General features: G+C 49.4%; 1 protein-coding gene across 1 annotated transcript; it reads left to right on the top strand.

Moving 5' to 3' along the window:
- Window positions 1-6,064: 6,064 nt before the first annotated feature.
- Window positions 6,065-15,350, top strand: NTSR2 (neurotensin receptor 2). Its single transcript, XM_032653361.1, is given in 7 exon segments — window positions 6,065-6,643; window positions 11,406-11,466; window positions 11,469-11,654; window positions 13,253-13,343; window positions 14,330-14,507; window positions 14,509-14,627; window positions 15,296-15,350. Coding segments are annotated over 7 exon segments (1,269 nt in total).
- Window positions 15,351-15,974: the final 624 nt, after the last annotated feature.

The following is a 15,974-nucleotide window of genomic DNA, read 5'->3' as shown; positions in this document are numbered from 1 at the left end:
CCCCCGGAAGCTGTTCTGACTCAGGCCTTTAAGAACCTTTGTTTCCTTATCTGGGAAACACAGGGATAAAAATAGTCTCTCCATCATAGGGCTGTTGTGGGGATACTGAGGCCAGGCTCAGAGAGCCCCTGACACAATGCCTGGAGTGTATCAGACCCTCAAAAAGACGTAACAACTGGGCTTCCCTGGTGGCGCAGTGGTTGGGAGTCCGCCTGCCAATGCAGGGGGTGCAGGTTCGAGCCCTGGTCCGGGAGAATCCCACATGCTGCGGAGCGGCTGGGCCTGTGAGCCACAACTACTGAGCCTGCGCGTCTGGAACCTGTGCTCCGCAACAAGGGAGGCCGTGACCGTGAGAGGCCTGCGCACCGCGATGAAGAGTGGCCCCCGCTCGCCACACCTAGAAAAAGCCCTCGCACAGAAACGAAGACCCAACACAGCCAAAAGTAAATAAATTAAAAAAAAAAAAAGACGTAACAACTATTAATCCTCACAGTAACTTTGAGGTGGGTATTAATAGCTCCATTTTACAGGCAAAGAAGTGGAGGCTCTGTTTTATTTTGTACTTCTGTTGGCCACACTCTCCAACTTGTCCTCCACTGGAGCTTCTGAGGACTCCCTCGCTGCCCCAAGGGACCACGGCCAGGACCATGCTGGATTTCCCCTGAAACACTGCCCCTGCATGCTCTTGGCTGCAAGAATGCACAGGGCACTCCTTTCTCCCAGACGGCCAGGCCCAGGGTCTGGGAGTCTCCTGCGAGGTCCCACAAGAGCACCTTGGATGTTCCCATTTCTGAACCTTAGCTCATGCTATGACCCCTTCCTGGAACGCCTTTCCAAAAGTGTCCACTTTCTAGGCCCAGGTCAAACTGAATTCTTCCTCCATGGAGCCTTCCCTGATCTCTCTGCTCCATAAGGATGTTTCCGTGCTTTGACCTTCGAGAAAAAGGATGTGAGGTTGGGACTGACATTTCTTCCATGAGCCAAGTGCTTTTCTCACACATATCATCTCGAAGTCCCAAGGTTAGGTGTTGTCATTTCCCAGATGAAACAGACTCAGAGGGGCTCCCCTGGCCAGGAAGATAAGAGGTGGAGCTCAGAATCCTCACCATCCACTCCCCTTATCCGACACTTAGCGTGTGCTGGGGCAGGTGAGTTACCTGTGAGTTTATGTCTCATTATGTCAACCACTGTAGACACAGGGTCCAGGCCTTACTCATCTTTAGCTCCAATAGTACCTCACACAGTAGAGGGTGACCCAGCATGTGAAAAAGTCACATCCGCTTTTTAAAAATTAATAAACAATTTTTTAGAGCGGTTTAGGTTCACAGCAAAATTGAGCTGAAAATACAGTTTCCATAGAGTCCCTGTTCCCACACATGTACAACCTTCCCCACTATCAAAATCCCACACCGGGGGGGTACATTTTTTACAATCAGTGAACCTGTACTGACAGATCATTATCACTCAAAGTCCATAAGTTGCATCAAGGTTCACTCCTGGTATTTCACGTTCTATGGTTTTGACAAATGTCTAATGACATGTAACCCCCACGGGAACCATACAGAGGAGTTTCACTGCCATGAATGTCCTCTGTCCTCAGCCTGTCACCTCTCCCTCCCTCCGTGTCTTTTCATGACTTGAGAGCTCATTTTTTTTTAGTGCCTCATAATATTCCAGTGTCTGGATGCACCACAGTTTATCCACTCACCTACTGAAGGTCATCTTGGTTGCTTCTAAGTTTTGCAACTATAAATAAAGCTTCTAGAAACCTCTCTGCGAGGGCTTTTGTGTGGACACAAATTTTCAGCTCCTTTGGATAAACGCCAGGGAGCACAGCTGCTGGCTTGTATGGTAGGAGTATGTTTAGTTTTGTAAGAAACCACCAAACTGTCTTCCAAAGTGGCTGCACCATTGTGCATTCCCACCAGCAACGAATGAGCGTTCCTGTTGCTCCACATCCTCTCCAGCATTTGGTGCTGTCAGTGTCCCAGATTTTGGCCTTTCTAGTAGGTGTCTGATGGTGGTTCATGTTTGTTTTCACTTGCATTTCCCTGATGACACATAATGTGGAGCAACTTTTTACGTCTATTTGCCATCTGTATATCTTCTTTGGTGAGGTGTCTGTTGAGGTCTCTGGCGCATTTTTCATCTAACTGAGCGTTAAGAATTCTGTGTATATTTTGGATAACACTCTTCTATCACGCACATACACTAGATTGGTCAAGGTCGTAGCTGAGAACAGATGGGAGACTGGAGCTGGGTCACGGCCTGACAAGGGAGCTGTTTACAAGGATATGGGGAGGGGTGAAGAAGACTGGTAGGGGGTGGTGGCAGGACCTAGGCCAGCCAGGGGAGGGGCTGAGGCCAGGCCCCTCAGGAGGGCAATCAGTGACCTGAGGTGTGTGAGGCAGGATATCGGCCTCCAAAGTGTCCAGGTCCGAATCTGCGGATATGTCACGCTACACAGGATATGTTACATCTTCTGCCTCCCTCTCTCTGTCTCTCTGTGTCTCTCTGTGTCGCTCTCTCTCTCACCACACACACAAACACACACACACAATGACTCTCTTGTTCTCATGAAAGTAAACTCTGTTCCTCTGAGTCAGAAAACCCCACCATAACTCACTCCTGGAGTGAGGGAAACAGGGAATTAACTGTCTTTTTTTCAAGGTTCAAGTAGCAAATAATCTCTCCGGGTCATTTGTCGGCATCAGGACCAAAAGCTGATTCGGGATCGGAAACTGTCTTAGTCTGCTCCAGCTACAGAACAGCATACCACAGGCTGGGTGGCTTAAACAGCAGAAATGTATTTTCTCACAGTACTGGAGGCTGCAAGTCCAAGACTCAGGTGCCAAACAGATTTGGCTCCTGGTGGGAGCTCTCTTCCTGGCTTGCAGAACATCTCCTCCTCACTGTGTCCTCATGTGGCAGAAAGACAGAAAGAGACAGAGAGAGAGGGAGGGAGGCAGCTCTCTGATGTCTCCTCTTATACGGACACTAATCACCCTTATGACCTCGTTTAACCCTAATTACTTCCTCACTCCACATACAGTCACTAAGTCTTCAACAGTTGGGGAGCCGGGGACACAGTTCAATCCACAGCAGAAGCCCCCGGGATGGGATCCTACAAGCAACAGGCAAGAAAGTCAGGAACCTGAGCAAACAAAGCAAGCAGAAAACCCCGACTCCTGGCCTCAGAGACCCCCTTGCCTGGCCAGGAAGCCTTGTCAATACTTGACACTACTGCCCGGACAGCCCAGAGCAGAGCAACACTCCACCTCTGGCATCCCTGGACTCAGAACTGCTGCCCTTCCGTAACTGCCCACCCCTGGCAGCGCCCTCCAGCACTGAGTGGTTCTGAATGATTTGCTGCACAATTAGAGATGGGGGAATTAAGCCTGGTCTGTGGCTAAACAGGAAAGCCAAGATTTTGATTCTTTTTTTTTTTTTAAGTCAGCAGGCAGCTTTCTTTTATTTATTTTTATTTATTTATTTTTGGCTGCGTTTGGGTCTTCATTGCTGCGCGTGGGCTTTCTGTAGTTGTGGCGAGCGGGGGCTGCTCTTTGTTGCGGTGCATGGGCTTCTCATTGCGGTGGCTTCTCTTGTTGCAGAGCATGGGCTCTAGGCGCACGGGCTTCAGTAGTTGTAGCTCACGGGCTCAGAAGTTGTAGCTCGCGGGCTCAGTAGTTGTGGCACACGGGCTTAGTTGCTCCGCAGCATGTGGGATCTTCCCGGACCAGGGCTCGAACCTGTGTCACCCGCCCTGGCAGGCAGATTCTTAACCGCTGCGCCACCAGGGAAGCCCCAAGATTTTGATTCTAACATAGACAGTGGGGGATATCAAGGATCAGAGTCTTGCAATACAGGCTGAAACCAATCTTGACACAAGTGATGTTTGTATTCAGAGGCAAAAGTAAGTTCTCGTGGGTATTGAAGAAGCAAGCGCTAGTCTCCGAGCATCTATACACAGATACACTCTCTAGGAAGAGTTTCAGGTTAGCGGGACCATGCATGAGATCTACAACCAGAGGGCACATCAGTCATTCTCCTCTGTCCCCCTGGGTGAAGAGAGAAACTGCAGTCCCTCTGCACACATCTGTAAGGGGAAGCCACTGGGTGCGTCACTGGTGCTGAATCTTCCTACTCACTCGTTAACTGCATTTCACCGTCCTCCTCTGACCTGGCTGGAGAGGCCCAACCACAGAAGATATGAAGGAAATTCTCCTCTTTCTACATGACACGGGATGCTTGCCTAGAACTGTCCTTAAAAGGTAACAATACCTCTTCATGTCTTTGATGGTGTGTCCTGGAAAACGGACTCACCCCCAATAGCACCACAAATGAAAAACCAGAGACTGCCCCCTTTTTCTTGGAGCTTCTTTACCTCAAAAGAGTTAAGAATTTAACTCCTTGCAGTGACAGCCTGGGAACTCCAGCCCTGAAGATTCCTATCTGCTCTGTGCTCTAACCCAAAGAGATAAGAAAAACAGATCATAGTATTTTTCATTCCTCCTTTTCAGAGAGTAAACTAGGCTAAGAGAGACAGGAGGCCTGTCCAAGACACACAACCAGTGAACAGCAGAGATGAGACTTGGACCCACCTCTTCCGACTCCACCCCGGGGGTCCTTCCACTCTTCCAGTCTAGACCTTGAGAGACTAAGTCCTTGGAGAATTCGTCCAAAGGGAAGCAGGAACTTGCCCTTCTCCAGGTCCTATAGGCCTGATTGAGCTATGTGAAACCCAGTAAAAAGTTAAAAATTTATTAATATTGGTTATTTGCTTTAAAGAAAATTTGTCTAAAACTCATATGTATGGAATCCTTGTGATGGACTGAATTGTGTCCACTCAAAACATATATGTTGCGACTGCCCTGGTGGCACAGTGGATAAGACTCGTGCTCCCAATTTAGGGGGCCTGGGCTCGATCCCTGTTCAGGAAACTAGATCGCACATGCATGCCGCAACTAAGAGTTCTCACGCCGCAACTAAGGAGCCACATGCTGCAATTAAGGAGCTGGTGAGCTGCAACTAAGGAGCCCGCCTGCCACAACTAAGACCCCATGCAACCAAATAAATAAATATTTTAAAAATTCAAACTATATATATATATATATATATATATATATATATATATAAATATATAAAAGCCCTAGCCCCAAAAGTGACTGTAAGGTTATATATCCAAATGGAAGAATTAAATATCACTGGGCCATAACAACTTTGCTGAAGACAAAAAATCAGGAGACCTGGTTCTGGCCTTAAATGCCCGGGGAGCTAAGGGTGAGATAAGAAAGCCTCCACTAGGGCCTTCCAGTTGTAAAATTCTGGTGTTCTAGAAGGGCTTAGGAAAGAGACCAATGGAAGGTTTTGAAACACGCGAAACATACTTCTTTTCCCTTGCTGACACTGCTCCATGAGAACGACATTCTTGAAGGACTGGGGAAACGTGATATCATGAGGAGGCATCTGACACTGACAAAGGAGTCCTTGAGGTTATCGGTGCGGCACTGAAACAGCCTTTAACAGAAGATGAAAGAGTGCTTTAGCAAGAAGAATGACGGCTGCAAAATGCTGAACTGCGGGCAAATTCTTGATCAGTTGTCCTTGGGACTATATACACAGACAGTAGCACAGCGCAGGGGCACGCAGTACGTGTGGGATGCCTACTTATGCTGCAGTGCAGAGTTTCACACAGATTCACCCACTTCAACTTCACAGAGATTCTGCAGTAATATTTTTTAAATGCGTTGAGAGAGGGTTAAAAAATAACTTGCCCAAGGTCAAACAGCTAGTACGTGCAGGCGTCTGGCCCAACGCATGTCTCTCAGGTCCCAAAAGGAGCCCACCGTCCACCCAGCACGTGTTTCCTGCGTGGAGCTGAACTGAGAAATGCGAGCGCGGCTAGCGGGCCTCCCCTCGCGGTCCTGCGCTGGCTCGGGGGCACCCTTCGCGGGGCGTGTCCTCCTGTTCTGGAGGTTCCCAGAGAGGAGGAGGCGCAGGCTGACGGGGCAGCTCGCCCAGTCTCCGGGCAGGGAGAGGGAGGGAGTGCAGCCGCGGGAGCGGGATGGAGACCAGCAGCCCGCGACTGGGCGTGGACACGCGCCTCTGGGCCAAGGTGCTCTTCACCGCGCTCTACTCGCTCATCTTCGCGCTGGGCACTGCGGGCAATGCGCTGTCCGCGCACGTGGTGCTGAAGGCGCGGGCCGGGCCCCCCGGGCGCCTGCGCTGCCACGTGCTCAGCCTGGCGCTCTCCGCCCTGCTGCTGCTGCTGGTCGGCGTGCCCATGGAGCTCTACAACTTTGTGTGGTTCCACTACCCCTGGGTCTTCGGCGACCTGGGCTGCCGCGCCTACTATTTCGTGCGCGAGCTGTGCGCCTACGCCACGGTGCTCAGCGTGGCCAGCCTGAGCTCCGAGCGCTGCCTGGCCGTCTGCCAGCCCCTGCGCGCCCGAAGCCTGTTGACACCGCGCAGGACCCGCCTCCTGCTGTCCCTCGTCTGGGCCGCCTCGCTCGGCCTGGCTCTGCCCATGGCAATCGTCATGGGGCAGAAGCACGAGCTGGAGACGGCCGGCGGGCAGCCGGAGCCCGCCTCACGCGTGTGCACCGTGCTGGTGAGCCGTACCACGCTGCAGGTCTTCATCCAGGTAAGCGGGAGGGGCGACCCTACAGCCTGTTTTCATCTCTCATACTGGAGACCAGTCGGAAAGTTGGGTCTCATTGCCCCATTTTACAAAGGACTTGTGGAGAGACTTGGCTAAAGTGAAACACTAAGAGAAGTCCAAACAAGAATGAAATATTGCCATTTGCAGCAACATGGATGGACCTAGAGATTATCATACTAAATGAAGTTAAGCCAGAGAAAGACACATATTATATGATATCGCATATATGTGAAATCTAAAACATAATACAAATGAATATATATGCAAAACAGAAACAGACTCTCAGACATAGAAAAATTTATGGTTACCAAAAGGGAAAGGGAGGGGAGAGGGATAAATTAGGAGTATGCAACTAACAGATAAAAACTACTATATATGAAATAGGTAAGCAACAAGGATTTGCTGTATAGCACAGGGAACTATATTCAACATCTTGTAATAACCTATATGGAAAATTTTAAAAAATATGTATGTATGTATAACTGAATCACTTTGCTGTATACCTCAAACTAACACAGTATTGTAAATCAACTATACCTCAATAAAAAAAAAATAATAAAGAAAAAGAAGTCCAGGTTTGAATTCAAAATTAACTCTGAAGGCTTCCCACTCTTGCAGGAGTGGTGAGCAAATGTGATGGGGTATAAGAATTACCCTGCGAGCAGGTAAAAATATAGATTTCATGACCCACCCTAGGCTTCTGCTTTTTTATTATCACCAAAACTAGTCATCTTTAGCCCCATGACAAGAACATGAAAGAACAACTAGTTTACTGGGACGTTGTGCAGACATAAAAAGAGGCCTGGACATTCAACATTAATGAAGCGTTTCAAAAGAAATACATATATCCACTGCAGCCTTACTGAGAATATGGAAAAATGTGAAGTTAAACCCAATAAGAAAACATTCCACTTGCTTTCAAAGTGGCTTACTATGGTCCCTATCAGGAGAATTACTCAAAGCCGGCTAGGCAGGATCCTTAATTTTTAAAAAATACACTTCCTATATCAGACATTTTTTTGCAAGTTGTCAAATTCCTTACCCCAGTCTGGACCTGATGGTAAAGGAGACCAAAACAACAAACACCAAAACCCACCAACAGTAACCATACTAATGGAACTGGTCCTGCAGGGAATCAAGACAGCAGTCAGAATAACGGAAGCCACTGACAACAGTGGGAGTGGCTCCTCCTAGCACTGCATCAGGTGGACTATTTGTGACCTCAGACCTCAGCGGTCTGCCCACATGCTTGCTGCCTGCCCCAGCCCTGGCCCAAGCACATCCCGGCCACGGGGCAGCACGGGACACTCATCTACCTCCCAGCGTCCCAGCTGCCTCCAGATTGTGAGCTGCAGGGAATCAGTCAGCAGAACAGTCAGTGCACTGCTGCTTCTGCCCAAGGCCTGACTGCCTGGTTCCCGCTGCACACTGGTGTGGCCCCCCGACAATGGACTAACAACCCCAGGCTCCAAAGACCTGGTTGTCAAGTTCTACCACACTTCACAGACTGGGGTAGTGGCTTCCAGGCTGTACTTATATTGGAGTTAGGCCTGAGAGAGAAAAAAGTGTCAAGCAGGGGCTTCCCTGGTGGTGCGTGGTTGAGAGTCCGCTTGCCGATGCAGGGGACACGGGTTCGTGCCCCAGTCCGGGAAGATCCCGCATAACGTGGAGCGGCTGGGCCCGTGAGCCATGGCCGCTGAGCCTGCGCGTCCGGAGCCTGTGCTCCACAACGGGAGAGGCCACAACAGTGAGAGGCCCGCGTACGGCAAAAAAAAAAAAAAAAAAAAAAAAGTGTCAAGCAATGTTTGTGCTGCAGATATGCTACTTTCAACGTTTGCTTTACTGGTACGGACCAACAAATGCAATGAAAGCCATAAAGTGTTCGCGGGCCAAGCTTCTGACATTATATGTAGTGAATTCTTTCAGTGTACCAGTGTTGTTTGACAAATGGTGTATGTCAAAAATGTTTCATTTGAGATGTACAGCCTGTGTTAACACAACAGAACAACCAGACTCAAATTATTTTGGTCCAGCTTTCTTTTTAGTGTCTTATCAGTGAGTTGATTCATTACCCACATGAGTCAATGCTTTTTGACCAAGGAAAATGCTCAGAGTTTTTGAAAGTAGAAAAAGCTGCAAGGGCTTACCTTGTTTTATTGCTCTTGGCTTTACTGTGTTTTTTACAAATTGAAGGTTTGTGGCAACGCTGAGTTGAGCAAGTCTATCAGCACCATTTTTCCAGTAGCATTTGCTCATTTCATGTCTGTGCCATATTTTGGTAATTCTCGCAATATTTCAAATAAAGATTATGACAGCAATAAAGTTTATGACACACTGAAGGCTCAGGTGATGGTTAGCAAATTTTAGCAATAGAGTGTTTTTACATTAATGTATGTACACTGTTTTTTTTAGACATCATGCTATTCCATACTTAATAGACTAGAGTATAGGGTAAACATAACTTTTATATGCACTAGGAAACAAAAAAATTCGTGTGACTTGAATTTATTGCAATATTCACTTTATTGCAGTGGTCTGGAACCAAACCCGCAATATCTCCAGGTATGCCTTGATAGTTCTTCTAGAAAGATCTCAAAGGTGCCAAAGATTAATCACTAACTTATGAATATATGTTTTACCTTCACTTTCTGTCTTGACTGGTACTAAAGTTACAGTTTGATAGTAAGTATATTGTCAATAAAAACCTGTTTGGTTCCACAACAAACTTAAAATGATTGTCACGTACAGTGTTTTATTTTTCTCTAGGTGTTGCTGACTTGTAAGCATGCATTAAGGTGAAAAAAGCCTGAATGATAACTCCTTAAAAAGGTGCAGCACCCAACTGAGGTATTTTGTGATGATTTTTTGTTGTCGTTCTGGCCGCACAATTGCAGGACCTTAGTTCCCCGATCGGGGTGGAACCCATGCCCCCTGCGGTAGAAAAGCAGAGTCCTAACCACCGGACTGCCAGGGAAGTCCCCATTTTTTCTGCACTGATTTTCAAGTGCTATTAAAATGTTTCATTTTCTTTCAATGTTTGCAGAGGGAAAGAACTGAGGAGGAGAAAACCCTACAACACATGTATTTTGAATTTGAAAAATTAAACATTTAAAACACAAGGCATATAAAGTTGAACAGCTGCTCCCTTTCTGTTCCTCCATGCTCTGATTTCTAGTCTCTGATCTGGAGGCAACCACCATCCACTCTTACATAACTCCCGCTACATTTTGCCTACATTTTCCAAAGAATCCGCCTGCTTTATCCGTCAGCCTTAAGTTTATCCACTGACTTGTACCTGTAGAAGATGAATACGTCATTCTTTTACATTCCCATCCCTGCCCTCCACACCCCATGTTCACACACACTTCCTCTCACCATCCTTTCAGTATCATTATGTCATGGTATTTGCTTAGATTCATGGTCAATATTTATTTTATTGTGACTATGTAAAATTCTTCACTGATGAGCCAGGTTGTATATTTTTGGTTTTTGTCCTTTCCAATATTACAATATTATCTCCAGTATTTGTTTTCCTTGCAGTTAATAAATGAATAGCCTTTTTTTCCCTTCTCATTTGCTTAGTTTCCCATCTATTCCTAACTCATTTTTCCTTCTCTACCAGAAGTATAAATACCATTTCAATATGTTCAGACCCATGAGGTAATCTACCAGCTTCATCTTGTCTTCTTCAATCATCCCTAGAGCCCTGTCTTCTGCTCCAGCCTCACTGGGTGCAGAGCTGGCACCTTGCCAATGCCACCCCATCTCTCTGCTCCTCTGTGGGACACTGATTTGGGGATCCCAGGTCTCCCCCTCTGTATTTGTTCATAACCTTATTTTGATGGAACATATGCTCTTGTAACCTCCTGTGGCCTGAGAGAAAGTTCGTAGAAGGTAAAAAAATTTCTAAGAATTTGCATGTCTGAAAATGTTTCATTTTATCCTTGCGTTTCTCATAATATGGCTGGGCAGAAAGTTATAAGATGGAAATCGACTTCCTCACAGATTGTGACACATCACTCTTGTTTTCTAGCTTCTTCCACTGTTGTTTTGAGTGAGTATAATGACATTCTGGTACCCCATCCTTTGTATGTGCCATTTTATCCCTTCGGAAGCTTTCAAGACTTTATCTCCAGGCACTAAAGTTCCTAAGAACACGCCCTGACATGGATTTATTCTCATTCATTGTTCTGAGTAGCCAAATGCTTTTCAGCCTAGAAGCTCATATTCCTTCATTTTGGGAAATCTTCCTTAAACGTGGTTTTGGTTGTGTGTTTCGATGTTGTTGTTATAATTTCAGTCTAGAAGCTCATATTCCTCCCTTTTGGGAAATCTTCCTTAAACGCGGTTTTGGTCGTGTGTTTCGATGTTGTTGTTATAATTTCGGTCTAGAAGCTCATATTCCTCCATTTTGGGAAATCTTTCGTAAACGTGGTTTTGGTCGTGTGTTTCAATGTTGTTGTTATATTTTCTCTATTCTTTTTCTTTCTGGAACGTATATTATTTAGATGGTGAGCATCCTAAACGTCCCAAATTTTCTTATCTTTTCTCTTCCATTTTCATTGCTCTCTCCTTACTTTCTGAGGATTTTCTCGACTTCCTCTTGTAAGCCTGCTGTCACCACACGCCTGCCACCCCCCACTCCTGCTGCTACACATTCCTGGGCCCTCGGGCCCGGCCTGATGACCAGAGTATCACTGAGCCTTGGTGATACCTCCATAACCTCTGGAATTACATTTTCCAGGTGAATGTGCTGGCGTCCTTTGTGCTCCCCTTGGCATTAACTGCTTTCCTCAGCGGGGTCACCTGAGCCACCTGGAGGCCCTCTGCTCCCAGGGGCCATCCCCTTCTGCCACAGGCAGCTCCGCCCCCAGCCACCTGAAGCTAATGAGCGAGGAGAGGAGGACACTGGCCCTGGGAGGCCAGGCCGCCCTGGTGAGACACAAGGACTCCCGCCGGATCCGTGGCCTCCAGCGCAGCATCCAAGTTCTCAGTTAAGTGCCCGGTAACACCGCCCAGAGGGGAAGGGCCGGATCCAGGGCTGCCTCCGCCAACACCTGGCCACGTGACCTTGAGCAAGTTACTGCCCCCCTCCAGCCCTCATTTTTCTCTTTGCCCCGGGGAGTTATATAATCACCAATAGGCTTCTGTAAGGTGCAGCAGTAGAATTAGAGGAAAGAATGGGAACTGTGCACGTGAACCCCCCAGTCTGATCCAGGGAGTGGTGCCCAAAGACAAGCAGATGTCTGGCTGCTTCTCAGGGCGTCTGGCCATACAGACGGACGCAAGGAGCAAAGGTAGTTAAGGATCCACAGACCAGGAACAGTGGACTCAAACCAGCTGGGTCTCCAAATCCAGCTCTCCACTAACTCTCTGCTGTTCCTAATGTGACATGGATCAGTGTGTTTGCTTTTCTACATATCTGGGCAAACCTGGCTTTGTAAGGGCAACTTTAAAGGCACAGGGAAACAGAGGTCTTTCCAAGCACCTGCTGTGATCCAGGAACTCACGACGGTCTGGGAGGATGGAGTAAGGGAGAGGGTCTCCTCTGTCATCAGTGCCACGGTCTTGTGGGCAGGACCAAAATATAGGAGCCAAGTGCAATGTGATGTGACAAGTAACAGAGGCAGCACATGAAAGGCCTGGATTTCCTTCCATAGACAACGGGCCGTCATGGCAAGAGCTGGTGTCCAGAGCTGCTCTTGAGATATATGTGCTCGGCAGTCTTAGAGGACAGGCTCTCCAAGTTTGAGAAGTTTGCTTCTCAAACTTCTGTGTGCACAAGAATGATGTGGACAGTTGTAAGATGCAGCCCACTGGCCCCCAACCCAGAGATTCTGATTCAGCCGGCCTGGGATGTGCCTGAGAATTTACATTTCTCACAAGCTCCCAGCTGAGGTGGGCGCTGCTGGTGCAGGGGCCACAGTGGATTAGAGAACGGGTTTGCCATTCAGGGCAGGAGTAGAAGAAAGGAAAGGAAGAGGTAGAAGGTTAGGGACAATGGAGCCACTTACGAGACTGCCGTCATAATCCGGTGGAGGGAAGATATGGGCCCCTAGGGTGGGCACAGTGGAAGTGAGGAAGGAATGGAGAGGGAGATGCTCTGTAATAGATTGGATCTCGGGGGTAATGGAGAAAGAAGAAGACTCTGTGGCTTACGATGTGAGTGCCACATGGGCGGTGGTGCCATCAATCAATCAGAAAAAGGGACAGAAGAGGGAGAGGCCTTATAAGGCAGAAGGACATTTGAGTTCTGTTGTCTCTGCAGTCAGACAAAGTGGGAATATCTAGCCCTGAGTTGGGAGTATTTTCTAGTGACCAGGAGCTTATAGATATTGTAGCAGTTTCTAGAAGCATGTCAGTGGACAGGTCAGGATTAAAGTGGACATTCACTCAGAGGACAGGGTAACACCAGGTTTGGGAACAGATCCAGGTAAGGGTGTGTCAGATAACCTCAAAGTCCCCTTCCAACCCCTAGACTCCAGGAGCAATTTCAAGGGAAATGCTCTTGTCACCTTGGGCAGCTTCTTCCCCAGAGATGGTGTAACTGTTACGTGTTTCCTGCCTGTCTGTCTCTCTCCGGTCCTGCAGGAGCCATCGTGGCTGTGTATGTCGTCTGCTGGATGCCGTACCACGCCCGCAGGCTCATGTACTGCTACGTCCCTGACAACGGGTGGACCGAGTGAGTGAGGGGAGGAGCCCCAGCACACAGGGAGGGGCAGCCGGGCAGGGCCAGGGCTGCCTCTGCTCTCCGGAGGGACCCCCAGTTGCTGGGTTCCCCAGAACTCTGGCCTCCATTCTATCCGGTCCTGCCCAGTCTGTTATCCCAAAAGCTCCCAGCTCAGGGTGGGGAACAGAGCATCATCCGGAAACCTCTCTGAACTGGTCAGGCCATGTGAGTGGTAGTCAGGGTTATGGGCATCCTGACGGAGATGGCAGGACGGAGGGCGGCCTACAGGTAGGGGGCGGGGAAAAGGCCATGTTCTTACAAGGAGAGAGGGAAGAAGGCTCAGAGCTGTGATTCCATGAGTTAACAGAGGCGCCTTAGAGACCAAACCATGCACACCCTTTTTATGACACAACTGGAGAAAAGCAAAGCAGAGAATCCCTTATCTTCCTTTTGGAAATCACTATGCCTCGATCATAAGGGAAAGTCAAACATCTGAGAGGAGAGAGATCCCACGTGGCCTCCAAGGAGATAGCTGTGTCAACAGATGGCTCCTTCTCGAGAGCTGCTAGTGCCCCCCTCCGACCCCCACGTGCACACACATGCACACACACAGCCCTTCCCACGGCGACAAGGGGCACAGCTTCTCAGGACTTTCTCCTCTTAGTGAAGCCACATCTCCTTGACCACACCTGGCAGCATGAGGCCCATGTCTCAGCGGGCTGGCCAGCGGCCCCCATCCACCGGCAGGTGTGCCCTTCACTGCGCAGGTGACCGGGCCGGGCAACCAGGCACAGGGACTCAAAGGCTGGGTGGGGCAGGTGAGCCAAGGGCAGCTGGTGTGACGGAACGTCTCTTGAATTCACACTGAGCTTCCCGATAGCAGGAAGCAGGCCTTCCTCACGCAGCCGTGTGGAAGGGGAGACACTCCCAGCAGCAAGGGGAGGATGCCACGGGCAGGCGGCAGGCCCTCTAACCTGCCTTCCGGGTTTCTCCTCCAGCAAGCTCTACGATTTCTATCACTACTTCTACATGGTGACCAACACGCTTTCCTACGTCAGCTCGGCGGTGACCCCTGTGCTGTACAATGCTGTGTCCTCCTCCTCCTTCAGAAAACTCTTCCTGGAAGCCCTCAGCTCCCTGTGTCGAGAGCACCACCCCACGGAGCCATTCCCCCCAGGGGCCCCGGAGCCCCGTCCTAGTGGATACAGCATCCGGCCCTGGGGCTCCCCCAGGAATCCTGGCCTGGATCCAATTGAAGAATGAGAAGAGTAACACTGACTGCACAGCCATCCAGCAGTCAGAGGAGCAATGTCATCACTAATAACTCAAGCCATGCAGTCAGGCGGACCTGCAGGGACCCCCAGCTCTGCCACTCACCAGCTGTGTACCCGCAGGCGAGTCACTTACACCTCTTAGCCTCAGTCTCCTCGTCTGTGCGATGGAGACGAATAATACCCATCTTTCCTGTTGTCTGAAGAGTAAACGCCTAGCACAGTGCCTGGTGCGTAATAAAGAATATACTTTCGCTGGCATTATTTTTGTTGCTATTGTTATTACTATTATTATTACTATTGTTATTGCTGTTTCTCTGCTCTCCTGAATTTCCGCAAATGACAAACCAACAGTGCCCAGAGCTGACTGCCTTGTTAGATCACATGAGCTGTAGTAAAATCGTCCAGTCGCTCCAAGTAAGGGAGCAGCCGTTCACCCCAGCAGGAGCGTTCTGTGGGCCCTAGAGAGCCTGGAGTCACCAGCTGCCCCCTCTGGCCTCGGACCTGTGTGTCTGCCTGACGTGAGGCGGCCGGTGCAGCCGTGGGATGACGGCAGGGCTGCCTGCTCTGGAGAACAGCCCCACAGACGTGCTCTGGCCAGCAGTGTTCGGAAAGGTTGCATTTCCATTCTTTATGTCAGAGCAGGCTCCCTCCATTGCCCCGCAGGCCTCAGCCCCTCTCCTGCCTGCACAGGGCCAAGTACTGCTTGACGCGGCCAGCCTTGCTCCTGAAGGCTTGTGAGGCCTGAGCCCAGAGGGAAAGGGTGGTTTTCCTGTCTGTCGCCATTGAAGCCACAGATCTGCAAAGGGGCAGGAAGAGAAAAGTGAAGCGCAGAGCAGACGGACCAAGAAAAGGTTTCTGGGGCTTCCCCGGTGGCGCAGTGGTTAAGAATCCACCTGCCAATGCAGGGGACACGGGTTGAGCCCTGGTCCGGGAAGATCCCACATGCCGCGGAGGAGCTAAGCCCGTGCGCCGCAACTACTGAAGCCCGCGCGCCTAGAGCCCGTGCTCCGCAGCAACAGAAGCCACCGCAATGAGAAGCCACGCACCGCGACCGAGAGTAGCCCCCGCTCGCCACAACTAGAGAAAGCTCGCGCGCAGCATCAAAGACCCAACGCGGCCAAAAATAAATAAATAAATAAAATTTAAAAAGAGAAAAGGTTCTCTCTGTGAACTGTGCTGATGTTTCCCTGAACTCCGTCCGTCACTCACCCTGGTCCCCAGTCCTGGAACCAGCACCTGTGCACGCACATCACGGGCAAACAGTCACACAGACACATCACACACACATCACGTGCACACACATTCATGCACACGTATCACGCCACACGCTACACGCACACGCGCCTGGACGAGTACCCTGTTGGAGGTG

Source organism: Phocoena sinus, chromosome 13, assembly GCF_008692025.1.
Source record: "Phocoena sinus isolate mPhoSin1 chromosome 13, mPhoSin1.pri, whole genome shotgun sequence".
NCBI lineage: Eukaryota > Metazoa > Chordata > Mammalia > Artiodactyla > Phocoenidae > Phocoena > Phocoena sinus.
Note: the sequence above shows the minus strand (reverse complement) of the source record. Positions and strands in the feature narration are given on the sequence as shown.